The 18,013-nt window shown below is 29.8% G+C and overlaps 5 protein-coding genes across 8 annotated transcripts; 3 read left to right on the forward strand and 2 right to left on the reverse strand.

Moving 5' to 3' along the window:
- Positions 1-110: 110 nt before the first annotated feature.
- On the reverse strand, positions 111-8,150 carry PIG-V (phosphatidylinositol glycan anchor biosynthesis class V). Of its 2 annotated transcripts, none has more exons than XM_035087181.1 (3): positions 8,015-8,150; positions 6,903-7,070; positions 111-1,979 (listed from the first exon to the last, which is right to left on the reverse strand). In XM_035087181.1, the coding sequence occupies exon 3, from the start codon at positions 1,738-1,740 to the stop codon at positions 244-246; it is 1,497 nt and encodes a 498-aa protein (XP_034943072.1). In that variant the 5' UTR covers positions 1,741-1,979; positions 6,903-7,070; positions 8,015-8,150; the 3' UTR covers positions 111-243. The 2 variants fall into 2 exon arrangements, with proteins under 2 accessions (XP_034943072.1, XP_034943073.1); XM_035087182.1 differs by lacking the exon at positions 8,015-8,150 and adding an exon at positions 7,174-7,206.
- Positions 1,910-7,851, forward strand: LOC118069208 (dual oxidase 2-like). Its single transcript, XM_035087170.1, has 11 exons — positions 1,910-2,114; positions 2,258-3,436; positions 3,513-4,425; positions 4,503-4,642; positions 4,718-5,107; positions 5,173-6,182; positions 6,265-6,826; positions 6,922-7,080; positions 7,221-7,376; positions 7,450-7,578; positions 7,669-7,851. Exons 1-11 carry the CDS (start codon positions 1,992-1,994, stop codon positions 7,795-7,797), a joined length of 4,890 nt encoding a protein of 1,629 aa, XP_034943061.1. The 5' UTR covers positions 1,910-1,991; the 3' UTR covers positions 7,798-7,851.
- Positions 8,132-8,914, forward strand: LOC118069220 (succinate dehydrogenase assembly factor 4, mitochondrial-like). The gene is made up of 3 exons (XM_035087188.1): positions 8,132-8,272; positions 8,374-8,472; positions 8,672-8,914. Exons 1-3 carry the CDS (start codon positions 8,212-8,214, stop codon positions 8,839-8,841), a joined length of 330 nt encoding a protein of 109 aa, XP_034943079.1. The 5' UTR covers positions 8,132-8,211; the 3' UTR covers positions 8,842-8,914.
- On the forward strand, positions 8,856-9,614 carry LOC118069221 (succinate dehydrogenase assembly factor 4, mitochondrial-like). Its single transcript, XM_035087189.1, has 3 exons — positions 8,856-9,045; positions 9,104-9,205; positions 9,279-9,614. Exons 1-3 carry the CDS (start codon positions 8,985-8,987, stop codon positions 9,410-9,412), a joined length of 297 nt encoding a protein of 98 aa, XP_034943080.1. The 5' UTR covers positions 8,856-8,984; the 3' UTR covers positions 9,413-9,614.
- Positions 9,615-10,179: 565 nt separating this feature from the next.
- On the reverse strand, positions 10,180-17,775 carry polybromo (protein). 3 transcript variants are annotated; one of them, XM_035087081.1, is made up of 14 exons: positions 17,625-17,775; positions 17,135-17,249; positions 15,809-17,017; positions 15,534-15,743; positions 13,375-15,463; positions 13,130-13,302; positions 12,936-13,004; positions 12,153-12,317; positions 11,664-11,786; positions 11,155-11,395; positions 10,865-11,015; positions 10,735-10,781; positions 10,543-10,660; positions 10,180-10,469 (listed from the first exon to the last, which is right to left on the reverse strand). In XM_035087081.1, exons 2-14 carry the CDS (start codon positions 17,237-17,239, stop codon positions 10,253-10,255), a joined length of 4,917 nt encoding a protein of 1,638 aa, XP_034942972.1. In that variant the 5' UTR covers positions 17,240-17,249; positions 17,625-17,775; the 3' UTR covers positions 10,180-10,252. The 3 variants fall into 3 exon arrangements, with proteins under 3 accessions (XP_034942972.1, XP_034942970.1, XP_034942973.1); XM_035087079.1 differs by having other exon boundaries at positions 15,531-15,743; XM_035087082.1 differs by lacking the exon at positions 12,936-13,004 and having other exon boundaries at positions 15,531-15,743.
- Positions 17,776-18,013: the final 238 nt, after the last annotated feature.

An 18,013-nucleotide genomic window follows, 5' to 3' on the forward strand; every position in this document is an offset into this window, starting at 1 on the left:
AAAGCTGTTGTTACTACAACTTATATTAAATACTATTTAAAATACTATAAATATTTTAATGTGCAAAATGAAAAATACATCACATGCAAAATCATTTTCATTTACTCAACCTTTTGATTACAAATACAAGTCACTATAATTCTATAGTGTTGTAAATAAGTAAATACAAATATATATTATTAAAATGTGTCTTGACTATGTTTCACATTTTATTTACTCTAAATAATCGAAAATATGGAATTTTCATGTCCATGGCAAAAAGTTCGAATACATAAAGCATCCTATGATGGTATATCCTAAGAAATATATTAAAAATAACTTATCTTTCTTTGTATATTTTTTTTGGTTCATGAAAAATACTTTCCATTTCGAATAAGCATTATCATTAATTTCGTACTCATCTTTATCACTTTTTCTGACTCTATGTGACATAGTAATTGCACTAAACCAATATAATAAAGGACTAGCTGATCCTAGAAGTCTTGTACTGACTTGAATATGCACAAATAAGATACAAAAAATTGTTAAGAATAATCCATGTACAACAAATGGAAACATTTGTACTGGATAACGTTTTGTTATCGATACTTTTTCTACAGAATTCGTTGTTAGAAATTCGAAATTATATAATTGACGTTTATTTTCTATAAAATACTCTTTCGCACATTTTAACATGATGTATAATATTGGCATTGCCAGACAAAAATTCGGAAGTTGTTTTATTTGATAATACTTAAGAAATCCTACATTCCAGTATTTTTCTTGAACAAAAGAGTAAGCTACTGGAACTGTTTGTTCACACCAAGGTAACTTATTGTTTCCAGGCATAACTAAATTATTTATCAGGCCATAATTAACGACATGACTTGGAACTGCAGTGGAATTAATTCTTTCAGTACAAAATAAAATATAATTATATATCTGGAGCAATATAAATGGAACTAAAGATAATAAAATTGTATTAAACATCCATAAAAGTGTTGAAAAAAAATTTAACAATTCTGAAATGAATCCTGATTGTACTGAAGGATGTCGATACTCTGATATTACTTTTGGTAAACTAAAAAAAAATAATTCTTGGATAGAATAATACAAAGGATATCCTAAATTTACTAAACCATTGGATCTCACTATTCCCGATAAACCAATGGGCAAACATACAAATCTATTATTCTTTATCGCAGCTATCATGCTGTAAAATGTCAAATATGCAAACATCGACTCTGAGTAAGCTGCTGTAAAGAAAATACTAGCAGGATTTATACAATAAAGTATGGCAGCCTTGTAAGCAGTCGTTGTGTTTCCTAAAACTCTCTTACTGAGATCATAAAAAATTACTGACGATCGTACAAAACATACAAAATTAATTAAAACAGCCGCTAGCAATACTACACTTTGATCGTTAAAAATAAATAAGATTTTCTTTATTATTCTGGAGACATATCTTACAGATATTGGATATAAAGGGAAAAACGCTAATGTATTTTCATATGTATATCCATACCTAGCAATATGGATAAAATATTGAGCATCCCACCTCGTCAGTCCTCCAAATAAAATAGTTATTGTTTTATCGTAATTAGTAATACGATCGTTGGGATTTATTCGACTAGTAAATGCATCTGCATGGTGATCAGGACATAATAAATTAAATATGAACTGTAAAAATATTATAAATAATCGTGATATTATCGAAAACCATAATACTTTTCGTCTAGGTTCGTACATAGTCTTGATCATGAGTTGTGTAAATTTCTACTCAGTTTTTTTTTCTCACTACTCAATATTTTCAAATACGTACAGATGGTTTTTGTCTGATTATTCAGAATTCTGATAAAATGTATTCTTATATGGTTTCCTAAGAATATATGCTTATCACAATATAGCAGGAAGGCTTTTGAAAGCCGGCATTCAGCAACTCAGTTTCCTTTGCTCTAATCAGCAGACTGTACTCAAATGACGAATACGTTGATATTGTTCTGTAAAAAAAAATGTCGAAGTTAGAAACGGTATATATATTATTGATATTTTATTTATGTAATTTTAATGTGCATGCTCAGTCTCAGCCACCGGATACAGATAAAAATCAACAAAATGAATATTCAACATCTGAAGTAAGAAATTAGTTATGTAATTGTCTTTGAATAGGTGGTAATTTTTGTATAATAAAAATGTTGAAATAAATTGTATCATAATCTAATTTTTTATCTATCGAATTTCTTTTATATTAGTAAAAATTTTTATTATATTTTTTAAGCCTGAGTTCAGCGTCCCAATTGATACATCTGTGTCAGAAAACCATCCAAGAATTCTTCCAGAAGAAATTGATAGGACAGTGTATCTAGAAGAATTGATAAGTGATGAGTCATCATCACATACTTTAACTGAGTACCCAGGTTACGATGGATGGTATAATAATATAGGGACACCTGATCTAGGAGCTGTAGATACACCTTTATTAAGAAGATGGCCAGCAGCTTATGAAGATGGAGTTTATAAACTCCGAAAAAACCGTCCTAATCCAATAGAACTTAGTGATAGATTATTGAAAGGGACAATTGGAAGTCAATCTCGAACAGGAAAAAATGTGCTGATGGTTTTCTTTGGGCAACATATTGTCGAGGAGATTTTAGATGCTCAAAGACCTGCATGTCCACCAGAATACATAAACATAGATATTCCAGAAGGACATAATTATACAAAAAAAACAGGTCATACCAAAATGCCAGTTTTAAGAACTCGTTATGATCAAACTACAGGACACTCCCCAAATAATCCTCGTCAGCAATTGAACGAAATAACGCCATTTTTGGATGGAGGATTAATTTATGGAACAACCAAAGCCTGGTCCAACTACTTAAGAATGTATTCCAATGGAAAAATGGATCCTAATGGACTTCTTGCTTCTTCTCATGGAGAAAAATTTCCAGAATATAATACTGTTCGTTTACCAATGGCAAATCCTCCACCTCCAACTCGCCATAAACTATACACTACTCGTCACTACACAGAAGAAGTCGATAGATTTTTCAAACTCGGTAATCCTAGAGGAAATGAAAATCCCTTCCTACTGACTTTTGGAATTATTTGGTTTCGATGGCACAATAGTATTGCAAAACGATTAAAAAATATACATCAAGAATGGGGTGGAGAAAAAATATTTAATGAAGCTAGAAAATGGGTCATTGCATCTCAACAAAAAATCGTGGTCTATGACTGGTTACCTCAATGGCTAGGAATGAATCTTTCTGACTACGAAGGATATGATGCGTCTGTTAATCCACAAATCGATCAGTTTTTCCAATCAGCTGCTTTTCGGTTTGGTCACACGCTAGTACCTGCTGGAGTTTATTTGAGAGATTATGGAGAATTTGGATGTAAATTGAAGCTGAGCAAACGAGCTATCAGAACTTGCAATAATTATTGGATGTCTGAGGTATTAATCAAGATTATATTAACTGAATAATACAACTAGTAATAATTGTTTAATTGTTGCGATATCATTATTTTAGAATGGACTTTTTGATAAATTTCAAAGACTAGAGGGAGCAATAGACGTAGAAAAGCTTCTTATGGGAATGGCAGTGCAATTAGCAGAAGAAGAAGATCACAAAATCGTAGAAGATCTTCGAGGAAGCGTTTTTGGACCATTAGAATTTTCCAGGCGTGATCTTATGGCTTTGAATATCCAACGAGCTCGAGATCATGGAGTACCTGATTATAATACAGCAAGAAAAGCTTATAATTTACCAAGAGTTAATAGTATTGATCACTTTAGAAACGTTCATCCTAAAATTAAAGAAGAATTTTTGACAATGTATAACAGTTCATTCGATGATATTGATATTTGGATTGGTGGAATCCTTGAGACTGAAGATGGTCCTGGTGAATTATTTAGAACAATCATAGCTGATCAATTTGAAAGAATTAGAAATGGAGATAGATTTTGGTTTGAAAATACACATAATGGATTATTTACACCAGAAGAAATCGAAAGAATTCAAGATTTGACTTTTAATCAAATTCTACTGACTGTTACTGATGTAGGAGAGCTTGATTTTCCTGCTAATATTTTTAAAGTTCCTGTTTCGATTGATGATATTAATATAAATTGTACTCGATCTCAAACAATAGTAGAAGGTAATTGTAAAACTTTTGATAATATTAAAATAAATTGTTTTCATGCTCCACCAGTTACTGATGAAGTTGTGGATGCTTGTACTGATCCAGAAACATATGATTATTTTGAAAACAGTGAATGGTCATTTTGTTTTACACTATCTGGATTATTTCTATTCTTTGTCAGTTTTACAGTTTTTTTATTTTGCCAAATACGAATGAAAGAAAATAAAAATATTGGAGTAAAAAAAATTGATCAACAAAAAAGCCACATGAACTTGAATGAATCATCAAATATTTATACAGGTAATAAAAAAATTTGAAAACATAGATGACTATTATTTTAATTATTATAATTAATGAAAATACTATCAAAATTCTAGCTAATGAATGGATTGGATATAAATCATCCACCAGACCAGTTATAATAGCTTTCAATGGGAATACTAAGCAAATCATTGTGAAAAATCAATTAGGAGTTATATTACGAGCTTTAGATCTTCATGGATCAAGAAAAATTACAGTAATTATCTAATGTTTTCTTTATACTTGTAATTTATTTTATTTTTAAAATAATTACGATAGAAACATTTTACAGTTATACGCTGGACATAATTGTCAATATTTGCTTATAAGAATTGAACATAATTACGATCTAGTTCTGAAATTTGCTTCAGTATTTCTACGAAACCACATGATCGCATCATTGGAAAGATTCTTGATGAACATCAATATAGAAAGAGAACTTGTTTCTCGCATTACTCTAAAAGCTATTCTCAAACAAGCTGTTACTATAAAAGACAGACGTAAGAAAATCGAAAAATTTTTTCGGGTTGTTTTTGCTCAGGCTTTTAATATTGCTCATTCAGAAGATGAATTATTACTTATTGACTCCAAAGTGGCTAAGGAGGTTATTTATACTGAATTAACATTGTTAGAATTTGCTGAAGCTCTTAGTATGAGAGTAGATTCTGAATTCGTTAAAAAGGTATATATATTTCTTTATTTAAATCTTTTTAAACACATGAATAATAAAATCATTTTGCTTTTTAGATTTTTAATTTAGTAGACACAGACAAAAATGGATTCATTTCGTTTCGTGAATTTTTAAATATGTTGGTTCTCTTTTTGAATGGTACAGCTGATGATAAATTAAAATTAATGTTTGACATGTATGATATCAATGGAACAGGACAACTAAAGAGGGATGATTTCGCTCAAATGTTGAAATCATTTATGGAAACAGTAAATGTAGACATTTCAGATGTAGAACTAGAATCTCTTATCCACTCAATGATGGATCAAGCTCAAATAGCTTCTAAAGAGACAATAGATCTAGAAGATTTTAAAAATATCCTAGGAGAATTCAATGATAAGCTTAGTTATGCTGAATTAGAATTTAAAATAAATGCTGATGGCACGAACAGAAAATTACATGCTGGAAAGAAAACAGTCAGATCTACATTCATTGGAGAAGTAAAACAAACAATAGAAAGTTTATATGCTGATCCTATTGATCTTAAATCAAGAGTGGAAGGAAAAATCGAATACAGACCCAAAGCTCCAGATAAAAAATCTCGAGAAATTGATGAAAATAAAAATATTATTCAACATTCTCAGCAAAAAGAGAGTTATTGGAAGCCTCTAATAAAGTATATTGCTAATAAACAGTTGCAAATATTTTGGTGTACTTTATGGACTATCATTCTATTTGGATTTTTTGCTGAAAGAGTTTATCATTATTCTGTATTGAATGAGCATCGAGGATTAAGACAAATATTGGGGTACGGAGTAGCAATAACTCGAGGATCAGCTTCAGCTATGATGTTTTGTTATTCCGGCATGTTACTTATGATGTGTCAAAATATTATTACTATTTTAAGGGATAGCGTTCTTCAGTATTATATTCCATTCGACTCTGCCCTTGAAATGCATAAGTACATGGCTTTTTGGGGATTAACTTTTACTTTTTTCCATGTCATTGGTCATGGATTTAATTTCTATCATATTTCTACACAAACTGCAGATGACTTGACTTGTTTATTTCGAAACAATTTCCATGCGTCAGTATTATTTTTAAACTTAATATTTGTAGAAAAAATCAACCATTTATAAATTTACTTATAACTTTGATAATTATTATAGATCTCATGAATTACCAAAATTTCACAACTGGGCTTGGTTAACAACAACTGGTATGACATCAATACTGCTGACACTGATAACAGGAATATTATATATTTGTTCAATTCCAATTGTTAAGAGAGAACTATACAGATGGTTTTCACTTGCTCATACGCTGTATCCAATGTTTTATCTTCTCATTTTTCTACATGGAAGTGGTAGACTGATTCAAGAACCATTTTTCCACTATTTTTTCTTAGTTCCAGGAATTTTCTTTATCGTTGATAAAACCCTTTCTGTGACAAGAAAAAAGATAGAAATACCACTTCTTAGGGCAGATTTATTGCCGTCAGGAGTTACTAATTTAATATTTCCAAAACCACTAAATTTTAAATATAAATCAGGACAATGGATTAGAATTTCTTGTCCATCATTAGATGCTTCTGAATATCATCCTTTTACTTTATCATCTGCTCCTCATGAATCTACTTTGTCTGTGCATATTAGAGCTGTAGGGCCATGGACACGTAATCTTCGAGAAAAATTAGATCCAAATAGAAGAGAATTTGAAATACTACCACCAGTATGCAAAATATTAGACTTTATAATGCTTATTCTTAAAGCTATTATATAATAATTATTTATTAAAATTTACTTACTGATTTAATTTAAAAATAGATCCATATAGATGGTCCTTATGGTGAATCTCATCAAAATTGGGATAAGTACGACTTGTCGATCATGGTAGCAGGAGGGATTGGAGTTACTCCATTTGCATCGATTTTAAAAGATATTGTGTATAAATCCAATCAACGTATAAACATAAGCTGTAAAAAAGTAAAAAAAATTTTTTATCAATATTAAATGTATCATTATAAATAATCAGAAAATAGAAAAAAAACATTGCATAAAGATAAAGATTGATGTAACTGTAAGTTTTTAAAGAAGTCAAATGATTGAGTTAAACTTTTTTTCAGATTTATTTCATTTGGGTAACTCGAAGTCAGAAACAGTTTGAATGGATGGTAGATATTTTGAGAGATATTGAAAAGGCTGATATAAATAATATGATTTCTGCTCATATATTCATTACTCAATTCTATCAAAAGTTTGATTTGAGAACAATATTATTAGTAAGTTTATCATGATTTTATATAATATACTTATTTTGGAATATAATGAATAGACAAATAGAATTGCTTTTAGTATATTTGTGAAAGACATTTTCAAAAAGTGTCAAATAAATCATTATTTACTGGTCTAATGGCAGTCACTCATTTTGGACGACCGAATTTTGCTCAATTTTTCTCAGCAATTCAAAGAATTCATCTTAATGTAAGTATTTATTACTCTCAATAATAATTTTATTATTATTTTCTTTTAATAATTTATTTCAACATTTGTAAAAATGATTTTTGGTTTCAGATAAATAAAATTGGTGTTTTTAGCTGTGGATCACCAACAATAGCTAGATCTGTAGATGATGCTTGTCAAAGTCTTAACAGTAAAGAAGATACTGACACATTATTTCAACATTACTATAAAACTTATTAATATTTTATAATTTCTTTAAGGATAATTAATTTAAAGATATAAGGCTTAGAACTTGAAATTTGCAAATAATTAAATACAATTTTTTAGTTATCTTTTCAGTTTTTTTTTAAAAGAATAGAGGTTAAAACAAGTTCGATCTGTTCGAATACATAAACGAATATGAAAGAAAAAATAGTTGTTATTTGATTTACATAACGGATTTAAAAAAATATCTTACCTGTAGATGTAGAGTAAATATAGGTGCTATTATTAATTGCACTAAACGCTTGTCAATTTTGACATCACTTATTTTACTCCAATCATATGGAAACGTAAACAAACTTGTTACACGCGTGATAAAGAGTATAGCTAGATGTATTAATAAAAAAATGCGATAGCAATAATTAAAATTTTATTTTTAAACAATTTATCAAGATGCTTCGTACGATTAAGTTGTCAACTAAATATTCACCAATTAAATATATATTTAATAATGGTAATTGTTTTATCGATCCGCAAATTATAAAAAACTAACCTTCAAAATGTCAATTTTGTATCGTTAGAAACGGCGCTTTTAATTTTTTAATTATTTTATAGGTACTATACGATCTCTAGCAACTGATGATAGTGGAAATGAAAAAAAAAGTAAGAGATTAGAGGAATTTAGGAAAAAATTACGTGAAACTACTCCAATAGGTAACAAAAATATTATGATCTTGGGATAAAAATTGTCATGTTGATTCTTAGAAAAATATTAATCTGTTTATTATTTATGTAAAAATAGAAAATATTTATAGCTAAATTTTCTAAAATTTTATCCTTTAGCGACAAAAATATTAATTCAATAATACACAATGTACAGTTATTTTATCATTAAATAATCATTGCTGAATAGATAAACTGGAAGAATTCGAAGAAGGAAAACATCCTTATCAGGAAAAAGAACCTCTGAAACCATTTCCTAATAATACCAATCCAGAAACAGGAGAAATTGGAGGACCTAAAGGTCCTGAACCAACACGTTATGGTGATTGGGAACGAAAAGGTCGTGTATCAGATTTTTAAAATATTATAAATATAGAATTAAATTGAAATTAGGTTGATAAACAAGTGAAAATAAACAAGTGAGTTTAATTTATTGGACTTATCATTTCGTTATTATTAATTCTATCTTGTAAAAATTGATTGCTCCAAAATTAACAACTATTATGTTCTCCAGAAAACTTATTAATCCATTAAAAAAAATCGATATCAAATTGTTGTCGACAGGTAAGAGACACGGTATTGAATAATTATTATTGATTATATAATTTAAAAAAACTTTTAGATGTCAATTTATCTAATGGATTAATAAATATGTCAAAAATGAAAAAAATTAAAGAATCTGATAGAATGAAAAAATTTCGTGAAAAGTTAAAAATATTTTCTCGTAAGTGAAAATAAACAAATAAATTATTTTTAAAATATGAAATGATTTAAATAATTTCATAAATTATTTTAAGAGAATGTAAATCAATTTCAAGATCCTCTTTTAATTGAAATTAATCCAAAAACTGGAGAGTTTCAACCAGATAGTGAACCAGAACCAACTAAATGGGGAGATTGGCAGCATGGAGGTCGGGTTAGCGATTTTTAATTTGATACTCACTGAATTATTCATATACCATCTTCATTTCGTGATATATAAATTGTATATCCAAATTACAAAGAAAATTAACAATCAGTTGATTTTTCAATTGTTCTTTTAATCTAAAAAATAATACCAACTGTCCTTACGCTATTTTATATCTAAATACTGGCATTACTATTCACTTTTCTGTTACTCAAATATATTTTTTACAAATAGAATCCCTTTTTTTATTATTAAATAGTTAAAATTTAATGTTATTATTTATTTAGAACCATTTGCAATAGGTGCAAATTTTAAATAATTTGATCATAAATTTTTTTGCATAATTGTTTATCAATTTTTTGAAAGTTTAATCAATAAATTTATCATTCACTATTGTTGATAAATCATGTATTACAACATTTTAATAAATATTCACTTTGTTTATAAACAAATACTAAAAATTTGGAAATTCAAACTCATCAATCAGCTATCCACAAGCATCTTACAACTCATTTTTACAGTTAGACAACTCATCAAACCCAAACATACGAACTTTTTAACTTTAATTAATATCAATTAGATAATTATAGCAAATTTGCTTTTTTTTGTTTGTAATAAACACGAGGTATATAAGAAGGAATATCGATGAGACTTGAGACAAGTACTTTACCAAGATTGTAATTTGAGTTTTTTTACCGTCAGTCTTTTACCATAATTTATTATTACTGTCATTATAATTAATCGGAGAGAGAAAAAGAGATAGAGACAAGAGTGAAAGAGAGGCCGAAGAATTAGTTGTCAAGGTGTAGCATAATATTTATGCCATTAATTATGAACGAACATAGATCGTTAACATTTTATAAACTATAAAGTTTTATTGATGGCTAATACGTCCCTCATCATCATATTTCTCAGTGTCCACAAGGCATTAACGACATTTCCATGATTACCAACTCCATTACCCAACCATTCTGCTGGTAATTTCGCTACATCCGGTATTTGCGTATTTTCTGGAGTTGCACTCAGCTGTTTGTCCCAATTAGATATGTAACGATTTTCTACATTTAATCCTTCAATATATCTATAAAAATATTTCTATTAGTATACACTAGATTTGTATTTGTATAATGTATTTCCCACTATATTTATATTACCTTAAGTACGCATCCGAATGTAAAACTCGGCTTGGTCGAGGAGGAACCGCGATGAATATTGGATCTGGTTGTTTCACTGAAGGTAAAGTTGTTGTTTGTGTTGCTGTGGCTGAAGCTTCTACAAAAGATGATATTTCAATGGAAAAATTTTAAATATAAATTTATTAATTATAAAATATTTCAAAAACTCACCGTTGTCCATAGACGCTGCTGTAGGTCTCTTTGATGGCATATAATTTCTGTACGGTACAAAGTAAAATTTAATTACTAACAATACGGTTCAGGATACACTATTTTAAATACCACTTAATTTTATACTCACTTGCTCCGTTCGTTGGCTGGAATAATTCGTCCATTCCCTTTGACGATGTGCACCTCTTTTACGTGCCTCGCCAGCCTTTGTACACTGGGAAATGGAGGCACATTTTTTTTCGTTCTACCACAACCTCTCCACTGGCATTGGAACTCGGTATCTAATTCATGAGTAAACAAATGAAAATTAACATTAATTCGAAATTTCATAACATAAGATGCAGCGATTGTAATTACTTTACAATTACTATACATTTAGATATAATAATCGATCAGTTAATTTAATTATGAAAAAATTACCGGGTGTAGCATTAACAAAAGATAATTGCACATGTCCAGTTTGCTCAGCAATACAATGATCAATACAATCTGTCATATCTTCAAATTGCCAATCACAGTTGTCCCAACAACACTCGAATACTTGATCTGGAGGACCAATAGTCGATCCAAAGACTAACTTAGTATCACCTCCTTCAGTTAGATTCATTTTTATTGCTTTCTCTTCCCACACTTGTTTTTCACATGCTGGCAATTTTCTCCACTGAAAAATTAACGAACATCCCGATACATCTATCTCGATACATTTATAGAACCTTTATGTGAATAATTTTTTCGATTTTTGTTTGTGATTGTTGTGTCAATTTTTGAAGGAGAAAAATGAAAATCTCGACAAACGGCAACGAGAGTTTGTTAAAACTTCTTTGGAGTCTCGTAAAAATTATGAATTAACGAAATTAATAAACTTAATAGTAATAATAACAAGAATAATAAGAGAAAATGGAAAAAAAATTATGAAAATAAATAAATACCTCATTGCCAACAATTCGGCTAATCTCTCCAAATGTCGATTCAGGATTGTTTTGTGTAATCAGCGTTCGCATTTTACCCGCATATAAAATATATCCCGTAACTAATTTCTTACCCGTAGATTTCTAAACAGAAGAAAACACAAATTATAACTCATGCTATTACTAAAAAAAAATAAACAAAATGTATCCTCTTTTTAATTTGAAAACAAAAAATCGGAAATTTTATTATATAAAGTTATTAATTAATTTAGCCAAGTTAATATCCAATTAAATTGAATTAGATGAATGACTATGAATATGTACAATTTTAAACGAAGTCGAATGATAAATATGCTGGCATATTTCTGTAAAAAATTAAAATCAATGCAAAAAGGAATCGGCAGGTAAATAAAAAAATTTTCTAACGAACAAAATATGTTGAAAAAAAAAAAAAAATTAATTAAACACATTTCAATGAAAAATAATGAACAATCGATAGGTCGGGCCTACCTTTTTAGTAGAAACGGGCGTTTGGGCATTGGAGAGCACCGGTTGAGCTTCAGTGGATCCCACGGACGGTGGTCCACCTGCATCCATGCTGTCCTCCCCTACTCCTAATCCCACTCCCATGCTTAGTACATCAGGGTCCAGCTTCTGTAGTAATGGTGATGCATCCTACACCATTTATTTTAATGTTACCTTAATTCTTTAAAGCCGATCAATAAACAATTCAGTTTATGTTTATTAAACTGATTGCTTTTAATTTAAAAATTTTGAAAACCCATAATTTAGCTCTTTTTGATAACTTAATCATTTCTAGTATTTATGCTTTTAATTAACTCTGCTTTAAGATAAAGATAAAACCCAACAGGTGCTCATTGGTTTTGATATGTTTGTTTCGATGATTTCCCTACAGATGCTTTGCTTAATTCAGGGTTTATGAATGGAAATAAATTAAAACAGAAATAAATATGCCGGCATAAAAATAAATTCATGCAGAAGCACAGGTTGACACAGTTAATAACTATTTGGAATATTTTTCAAAGAGAAAACCTCTATAGCAGCGTAAAGAATATTACTTCTGTTACTGGACAAATATTTTTTCTAAGTTAATAACGGTGATAGTTTGTATTATATCTAACATGTGTTGCATATTGTTGTATAAACATGAAAAATGAAACAGCTGCATTAGCTTCTAGCTTAACACTAGAAAAGGCATGCGAGAAATTAATCTTTGCTTGTTTCAAAAATTCATTAGTGACTTGAGAGAGAAATAAATTCTTTTACAATTACCATTTCAAATTGAGTATTTGATGAAATGGATTTGACTGGTAATTGTGTCTGCGTCACATCATTTGAAACCTATAACGCACACATGCCAAGCATTATTGCATTAAACATTTAAAATCTAAGCTGAAAACTAAAAACTGAATAAAATAATCAGCACATAAATTTAATTAAAAATATGAATAAAATTTTTCACTAACTTTTGTTGGATTTAAAGGCTTCCGGAAGAAGTATATTTCATCTTGAGTTACTCCTGCTGAATGACCACATTTTTTTAATCCGTCTGTTGGTAATTTTTTAATAAAATTTTTTGTTTCGTCGTAAATTGACTCACAAATAAAAACATCATCTTCTGGTATTTCCGTTGGTCGACCTAAATAATAAATGTGTATAATTAAAAATAATTATTTTATTCAAACTAAAGAATAAAAACATTAACACGTACCACAAATATATTCTGCATATTCTAAAACTGCACATCTACCGACTATGGCAACAACTGGATGAGTGGCGTCGACTACAGAAAGGAATAATTCCTGTTTATAAAATAATTTATTGGGGGTATGGGGGATTTCTGATGGTGTAAGGAGCCAAGGTCCTTTAAAGTAAGTTTTTCCATCTTTCGTAGACCAAATAGAATCTACTTGTGCTATTTGTTGTCTACCTCCATCGGTAGCTACATAGACAAAATCTCCAGTTTTTACAGGTCCACTACAAGTATTGTACTGTTCATAATATGTATTATCAGTATCATCAACATTATAAAGTACTATATTCGGTCTTTCTTTTTCTGCTGCTTTTTCACACTCTTCTAGCTCCGCTATTTCTTCTTTGTGCTTTTCCAATCGCTCTTTATAAACAGAAATGATTCGTTTAGGTTCCAATACTTTCTCTCTTGGGACTAGTTTCAAATGATCTGGATCAAAGTTCCATACTCGAATTTTTTTGAAAGAACGAGCTTTAGTTGAGTAACGTGATTCACAGACATATACGTCTTTGTCAGGAAATCCTTCAGGCTGCATTCTAAAGTAATCTTTTACACTCAAAACACAACACCTTCCGGCAACTTTTGACAAAGGCACAGCAATATGAACATCACTTTTGAAAAGTTCTTTGTCAAGAAATTTTCGCGATGCTATGTGATAAGTTTCACTTGGGCGGTAGAATAAGTTACCATAGAGCATTTGTTGACCTTCAGAATTTGTCCATAATCGTTCAATTAATACGACACCGTATTCCATACCTCTTTCAGAAGGTTCAATATAAGCAAAATCCCCAGCTCTGTAAAGCTCTTGATTAAAACTCATTGAACCACCGTTTTCATTACCATTTCCACTCGTAACAGGGCTTGATTCAGATTCTTTGGTTTCATTTCCATCACAACTTTCTTCTTCGGGTGAAAGACTGGATTCTTGTTGAAGCTTGACACGTTTTAATTCAGCTACTTGAGTTGATAAATCTAAAAGGGTGTAACTGAGAGCAGGAGAATGTAAAAGATCACCATTTCTAGTTACTTCGTCTCTAGTTCGTAAGAAAAATGCTTGAAGTTCCACACTGTCTTCAAATGGTTGAGAATCTGTTCTTGATAATCTTCGAGCTCTTTCTAAACATGAAAAAACGTCTTCTTGGAATCTATCAAGTCGCTTGTAAACTCCTCGATCTAATCGGCGTTTTATTAAATCCAATGATAAACCTCTCACCTTTTTTCCATCAACAATATCATGCTCTGGCAATTCTGCCATTGAATCTGAATAACATCTACCTTCTTCATCTTGATGATTATATAAAGCGGTAAAAATAGTTGCCATTATTTCTTGGACTGCTGCAGGTACATCTATGACACTTTCCTCATCTTCACTCAGTTGAAGTTTTGTTTGTAGCACCAATCGTTGTAGAATTAAGGCGTCTTTATATATTTGAGAATCAGGCTCGTTGTACTTGCAGGCATTGTCAAACATTAATATAAAATCCGACACTAGTTCATCTAAAGTTTCATATCCATTATTTTTTAAAGTCGATGCAATTTTTTCCATATTCATTGGTTGTTTTATAACTTCATAATAATCAGGGTATTCATTTTTGTTGGGTAATTTCATAAATATGAAAGACAATTGTCTTCCTTTAGAGTCATGGTAATCTTTAATCGTATCATACATGGTCCGCAGTTTTTGTAAATGAAGTGGAACTACTTTCTTTGGTCTTCCAACATTTCTCGTAGGCGTAGATCCTGTGGATTTGATCGCTCTTCCATCAGGTAATGGACCTAATTCTCTTACTTTATCCATTAATACTCTCTCCAATGTATTGGCATCTTCATAGATTAATGAACCTTCTTCATTATACTGCCGACAATTGTTGAACATCAATTTAAAATCTTGGATGAGTTCATTTTCATTTTGATATTTTTCAGCTTTTATATTTGCTTCTATTGCAAGCATATCAATAGGCTCTTTAATTACTTGATAATAATCTGGGTAGATTTTCTTTGACGGTTTTTCCATGAACATCAACATTGGCTGACGACCGTCTTCACACTGCAATTAAAACAATTCAATTAATGTGATGTTGGTGAAAATTTATTTATCAATTGGAATTACCTACCACGTATTCTATGACGCATTTAACTAATGCGTGTAATCTTTTCTTTAAAGGAATATTGTCTTTATATTTTCCACGAGTTAGAATATTAGAGGCACGCTTTATTAATTTAGGCTGTGAATTAGATTCTGATTCACAGTCCGAATCAGAGTCTTGATCAAATTCTAAAAGCTCTTGTACCTTTTCTTGCATAATTTTTTGTAATTTAACAGCACACTGAAATCAAATGATTAAATAAATAACTATAATGAATCAATGGCTAAATTAATTAAAATAATTACCTTATATAAACGGGAAGTATGTACGTTGTACTTTTTAGCATTTTCAAACATGATATTCATATCACCAGCAACTTCACTGACAGTTCCATATTCTCCTTTCTTAATTTTCGACCTAATTTGTGATAGAGATATTGGATTCTTAATCATTTTATAATAATCAGGATAATTTCTTTTGGACGGTAGTTTCCAAAAAAATTCACTCATTCGCACACCTTGACTGTTTGAAGCAGTTCTTATTGTTTGAAATAATTGCCATTGAGCATTATCCGTTTCTTCGGACTCAGTTGTTTCATCATCATCGTCATCACTGTCATCTTCACTACGTAAATTAGCAATTTGTGCTATTAATGATTGAGAAAAACTACGATTTCCTCTTTTACTACTTCTTGTCGATGGGACTGTCGTTATTTTTGAAAAAATACTACTTGATGAATTATCTTGTTTTCGGGCAGCTGAAGTAATAATTTTTTTCAGCATTTTAGCATCCTTATAAATTGTAGATCCTGTTTCGTTAAACTGACAAGCATTTCGGCACATCAGCATCAGATCTCTTTCCATATCACCTAAACATAGGTAAACATTGTCCTGAATTTTTCGAGCGATTGTCTTTAAATCAATAGGATTTTCAATAATATCATAATACTCTGGATAAAGTTTTTTCGATGGTCGCAGTTGAAATTCTAAATGTAAAGGTCGCGAACTATCGAGTGGATCAGTTGCATTCATAACTGCTGCAAAAAGCTCTTCAAATGGTTGCATAAATTCATCATCTGGATTCGTAGAACTTTCAGATGTATCTTCGGCATCGTCTTGTTTTACATTAACTTTTCTAGGAAATCTACCAACTTTCAAAATTATTTTTCCTTTTGGTTCTGTTTCTTCATACTCATCCATAATTCGATTTTTTGTGTTCACACATAATTCCCATAAATCCGTAGCATCTTTGTACTCTGGAGAAGTGCGCATATAAAATGCCTTTGCATTATTCACCATTAACTGAATATCAGCGGCTAAATCTTCCATATCACGATACTCATCAGTTTTTAATTTTTGTTGAACTTTAAGTAGATCTATTGGATTAGAAACTACTGCATAATATCCTGGCTCTTGTCTTCTCTTTGGCACTCTGATGAAAGCATCACAAAGCAGAGTTCCATCTTCCTTTTTTTGATTTCTTATGATATCATATAACTGTTGGCACAAATCACTCTGTAAAAAATAAATAAACAAATGATTTATCGATTTTATGATTACTATGTAAATGAAATAATTCTTACGTTTTTTTAACTCTTAATAAAAATATAATTTTAACAATAAATTACTCACAGGATCTAATTTTTTTCGTCTTTTTGTCGGCTCCGGTTGAACATCTTCAGGATCATCTTCTGTTCCCCTACTTGCCACAGACGATGTTCTTCTTCGTTTATGCATTTTAGATTATCTATAAATAAAACAACTTTAGCTTATGCTATTTATTGAACAATAAATTGATTATTTTTTGAAGGAAAAATAACCACTTTGAATCGTTTGTCAACTATTTCTACAAGATCAGCTACAATTGAATAAAATTTACTTTTGAAAGTAATTATTTTGATAATTTACTATTATGAAGAAGAATGTCAACAGTACAAAAGAAAACAATGGGATTTATATAAATTTATCGTGTAACTTCAATTAGTAATAATAACGACATAAAGTAAATATTGTGAAGTTTTAACATATATTTGCCGCCATGACGCGTTTAGAATCTCATACTAAGCAGCATAAAAACAAAAACTATTCGAGAAATATAAAGATAATAATAATAAAAATTAACCTGTTTCATTAGAATATTAAAGAAATATAAACATTAATCTTTTGAAGTGAACAACTATGAATAATAAGCGTGTAATCAATTAATTTTATCCTATCGCCGTGACACAGAATTCAGCTGACGCCATACTCCTAATATTACATGTTCTGTACGCATGCGCAGATCAATAGTACAGGTTAGAAAACATAATCATAAGCTTTTCAAGTAATCATTATTATTCAATAAATGATTTCTTTTAAAATACACAAAAATCAGCAATAAATGAATGTCAAAAAAATTAAAATATGATAAAATTTTAGTATGTTATAACGTATAATAAAGATATTGTTGAAGGTTAAAAATCAATAAAATTTTATTTAAAGATAAAAGTTGGTAACATTTTTAGAATTGAA

Source organism: Chelonus insularis, unplaced genomic scaffold (genome assembly GCF_013357705.1).
Source record: "Chelonus insularis isolate UGA/USDA-ARS -01 unplaced genomic scaffold, ASM1335770v1 contig_406_pilon, whole genome shotgun sequence".
Taxonomy (NCBI): domain Eukaryota; kingdom Metazoa; phylum Arthropoda; class Insecta; order Hymenoptera; family Braconidae; genus Chelonus; species Chelonus insularis.

Bases quoted from the DNA above. Each gene is read 5' to 3' on its own strand.
- PIG-V (XM_035087181.1), bottom strand. From the start codon at position 1,740: ATGATCAAGACTATGTACGAACCTAGACGAAAAGTATTATGGTTTTCG.
- LOC118069220 (XM_035087188.1), top strand. From the start codon at position 8,212: ATGCTTCGTACGATTAAGTTGTCAACTAAATATTCACCAATTAAATAT. The intron at 8,273-8,373 runs GTAATTGTTTTA...ATTATTTTATAG, and splicing joins TAAATATATATTTAATAATG to GTACTATACGATCTCTAGCA. The intron at 8,473-8,671 runs GTAACAAAAATA...ATTGCTGAATAG, and splicing joins ACGTGAAACTACTCCAATAG to ATAAACTGGAAGAATTCGAA.
- polybromo (XM_035087079.1), bottom strand. From the start codon at position 17,239: ATGCATAAACGAAGAAGAACATCGTCTGTGGCAAGTAGGGGAACAGAA. The intron at 13,303-13,374 runs GTACGTGTTAAT...TTTATTATTTAG, and splicing joins ATATGCAGAATATATTTGTG to GTCGACCAACGGAAATACCA. The intron at 13,005-13,129 runs GTTAGTGAAAAA...TGTGCGTTATAG, and splicing joins AGCCTTTAAATCCAACAAAA to GTTTCAAATGATGTGACGCA.
- LOC118069221 (XM_035087189.1), top strand. From the start codon at position 8,985: ATGTTCTCCAGAAAACTTATTAATCCATTAAAAAAAATCGATATCAAA. The intron at 9,046-9,103 runs GTAAGAGACACG...AAAAACTTTTAG, and splicing joins TATCAAATTGTTGTCGACAG to ATGTCAATTTATCTAATGGA. The intron at 9,206-9,278 runs GTAAGTGAAAAT...AATTATTTTAAG, and splicing joins AAAGTTAAAAATATTTTCTC to AGAATGTAAATCAATTTCAA.
- LOC118069208 (XM_035087170.1), top strand. From the start codon at position 1,992: ATGTCGAAGTTAGAAACGGTATATATATTATTGATATTTTATTTATGT. The intron at 2,115-2,257 runs GTAAGAAATTAG...ATATTTTTTAAG, and splicing joins ATGAATATTCAACATCTGAA to CCTGAGTTCAGCGTCCCAAT. The intron at 6,827-6,921 runs GTATGCAAAATA...ATTTAAAAATAG, and splicing joins AATTTGAAATACTACCACCA to ATCCATATAGATGGTCCTTA.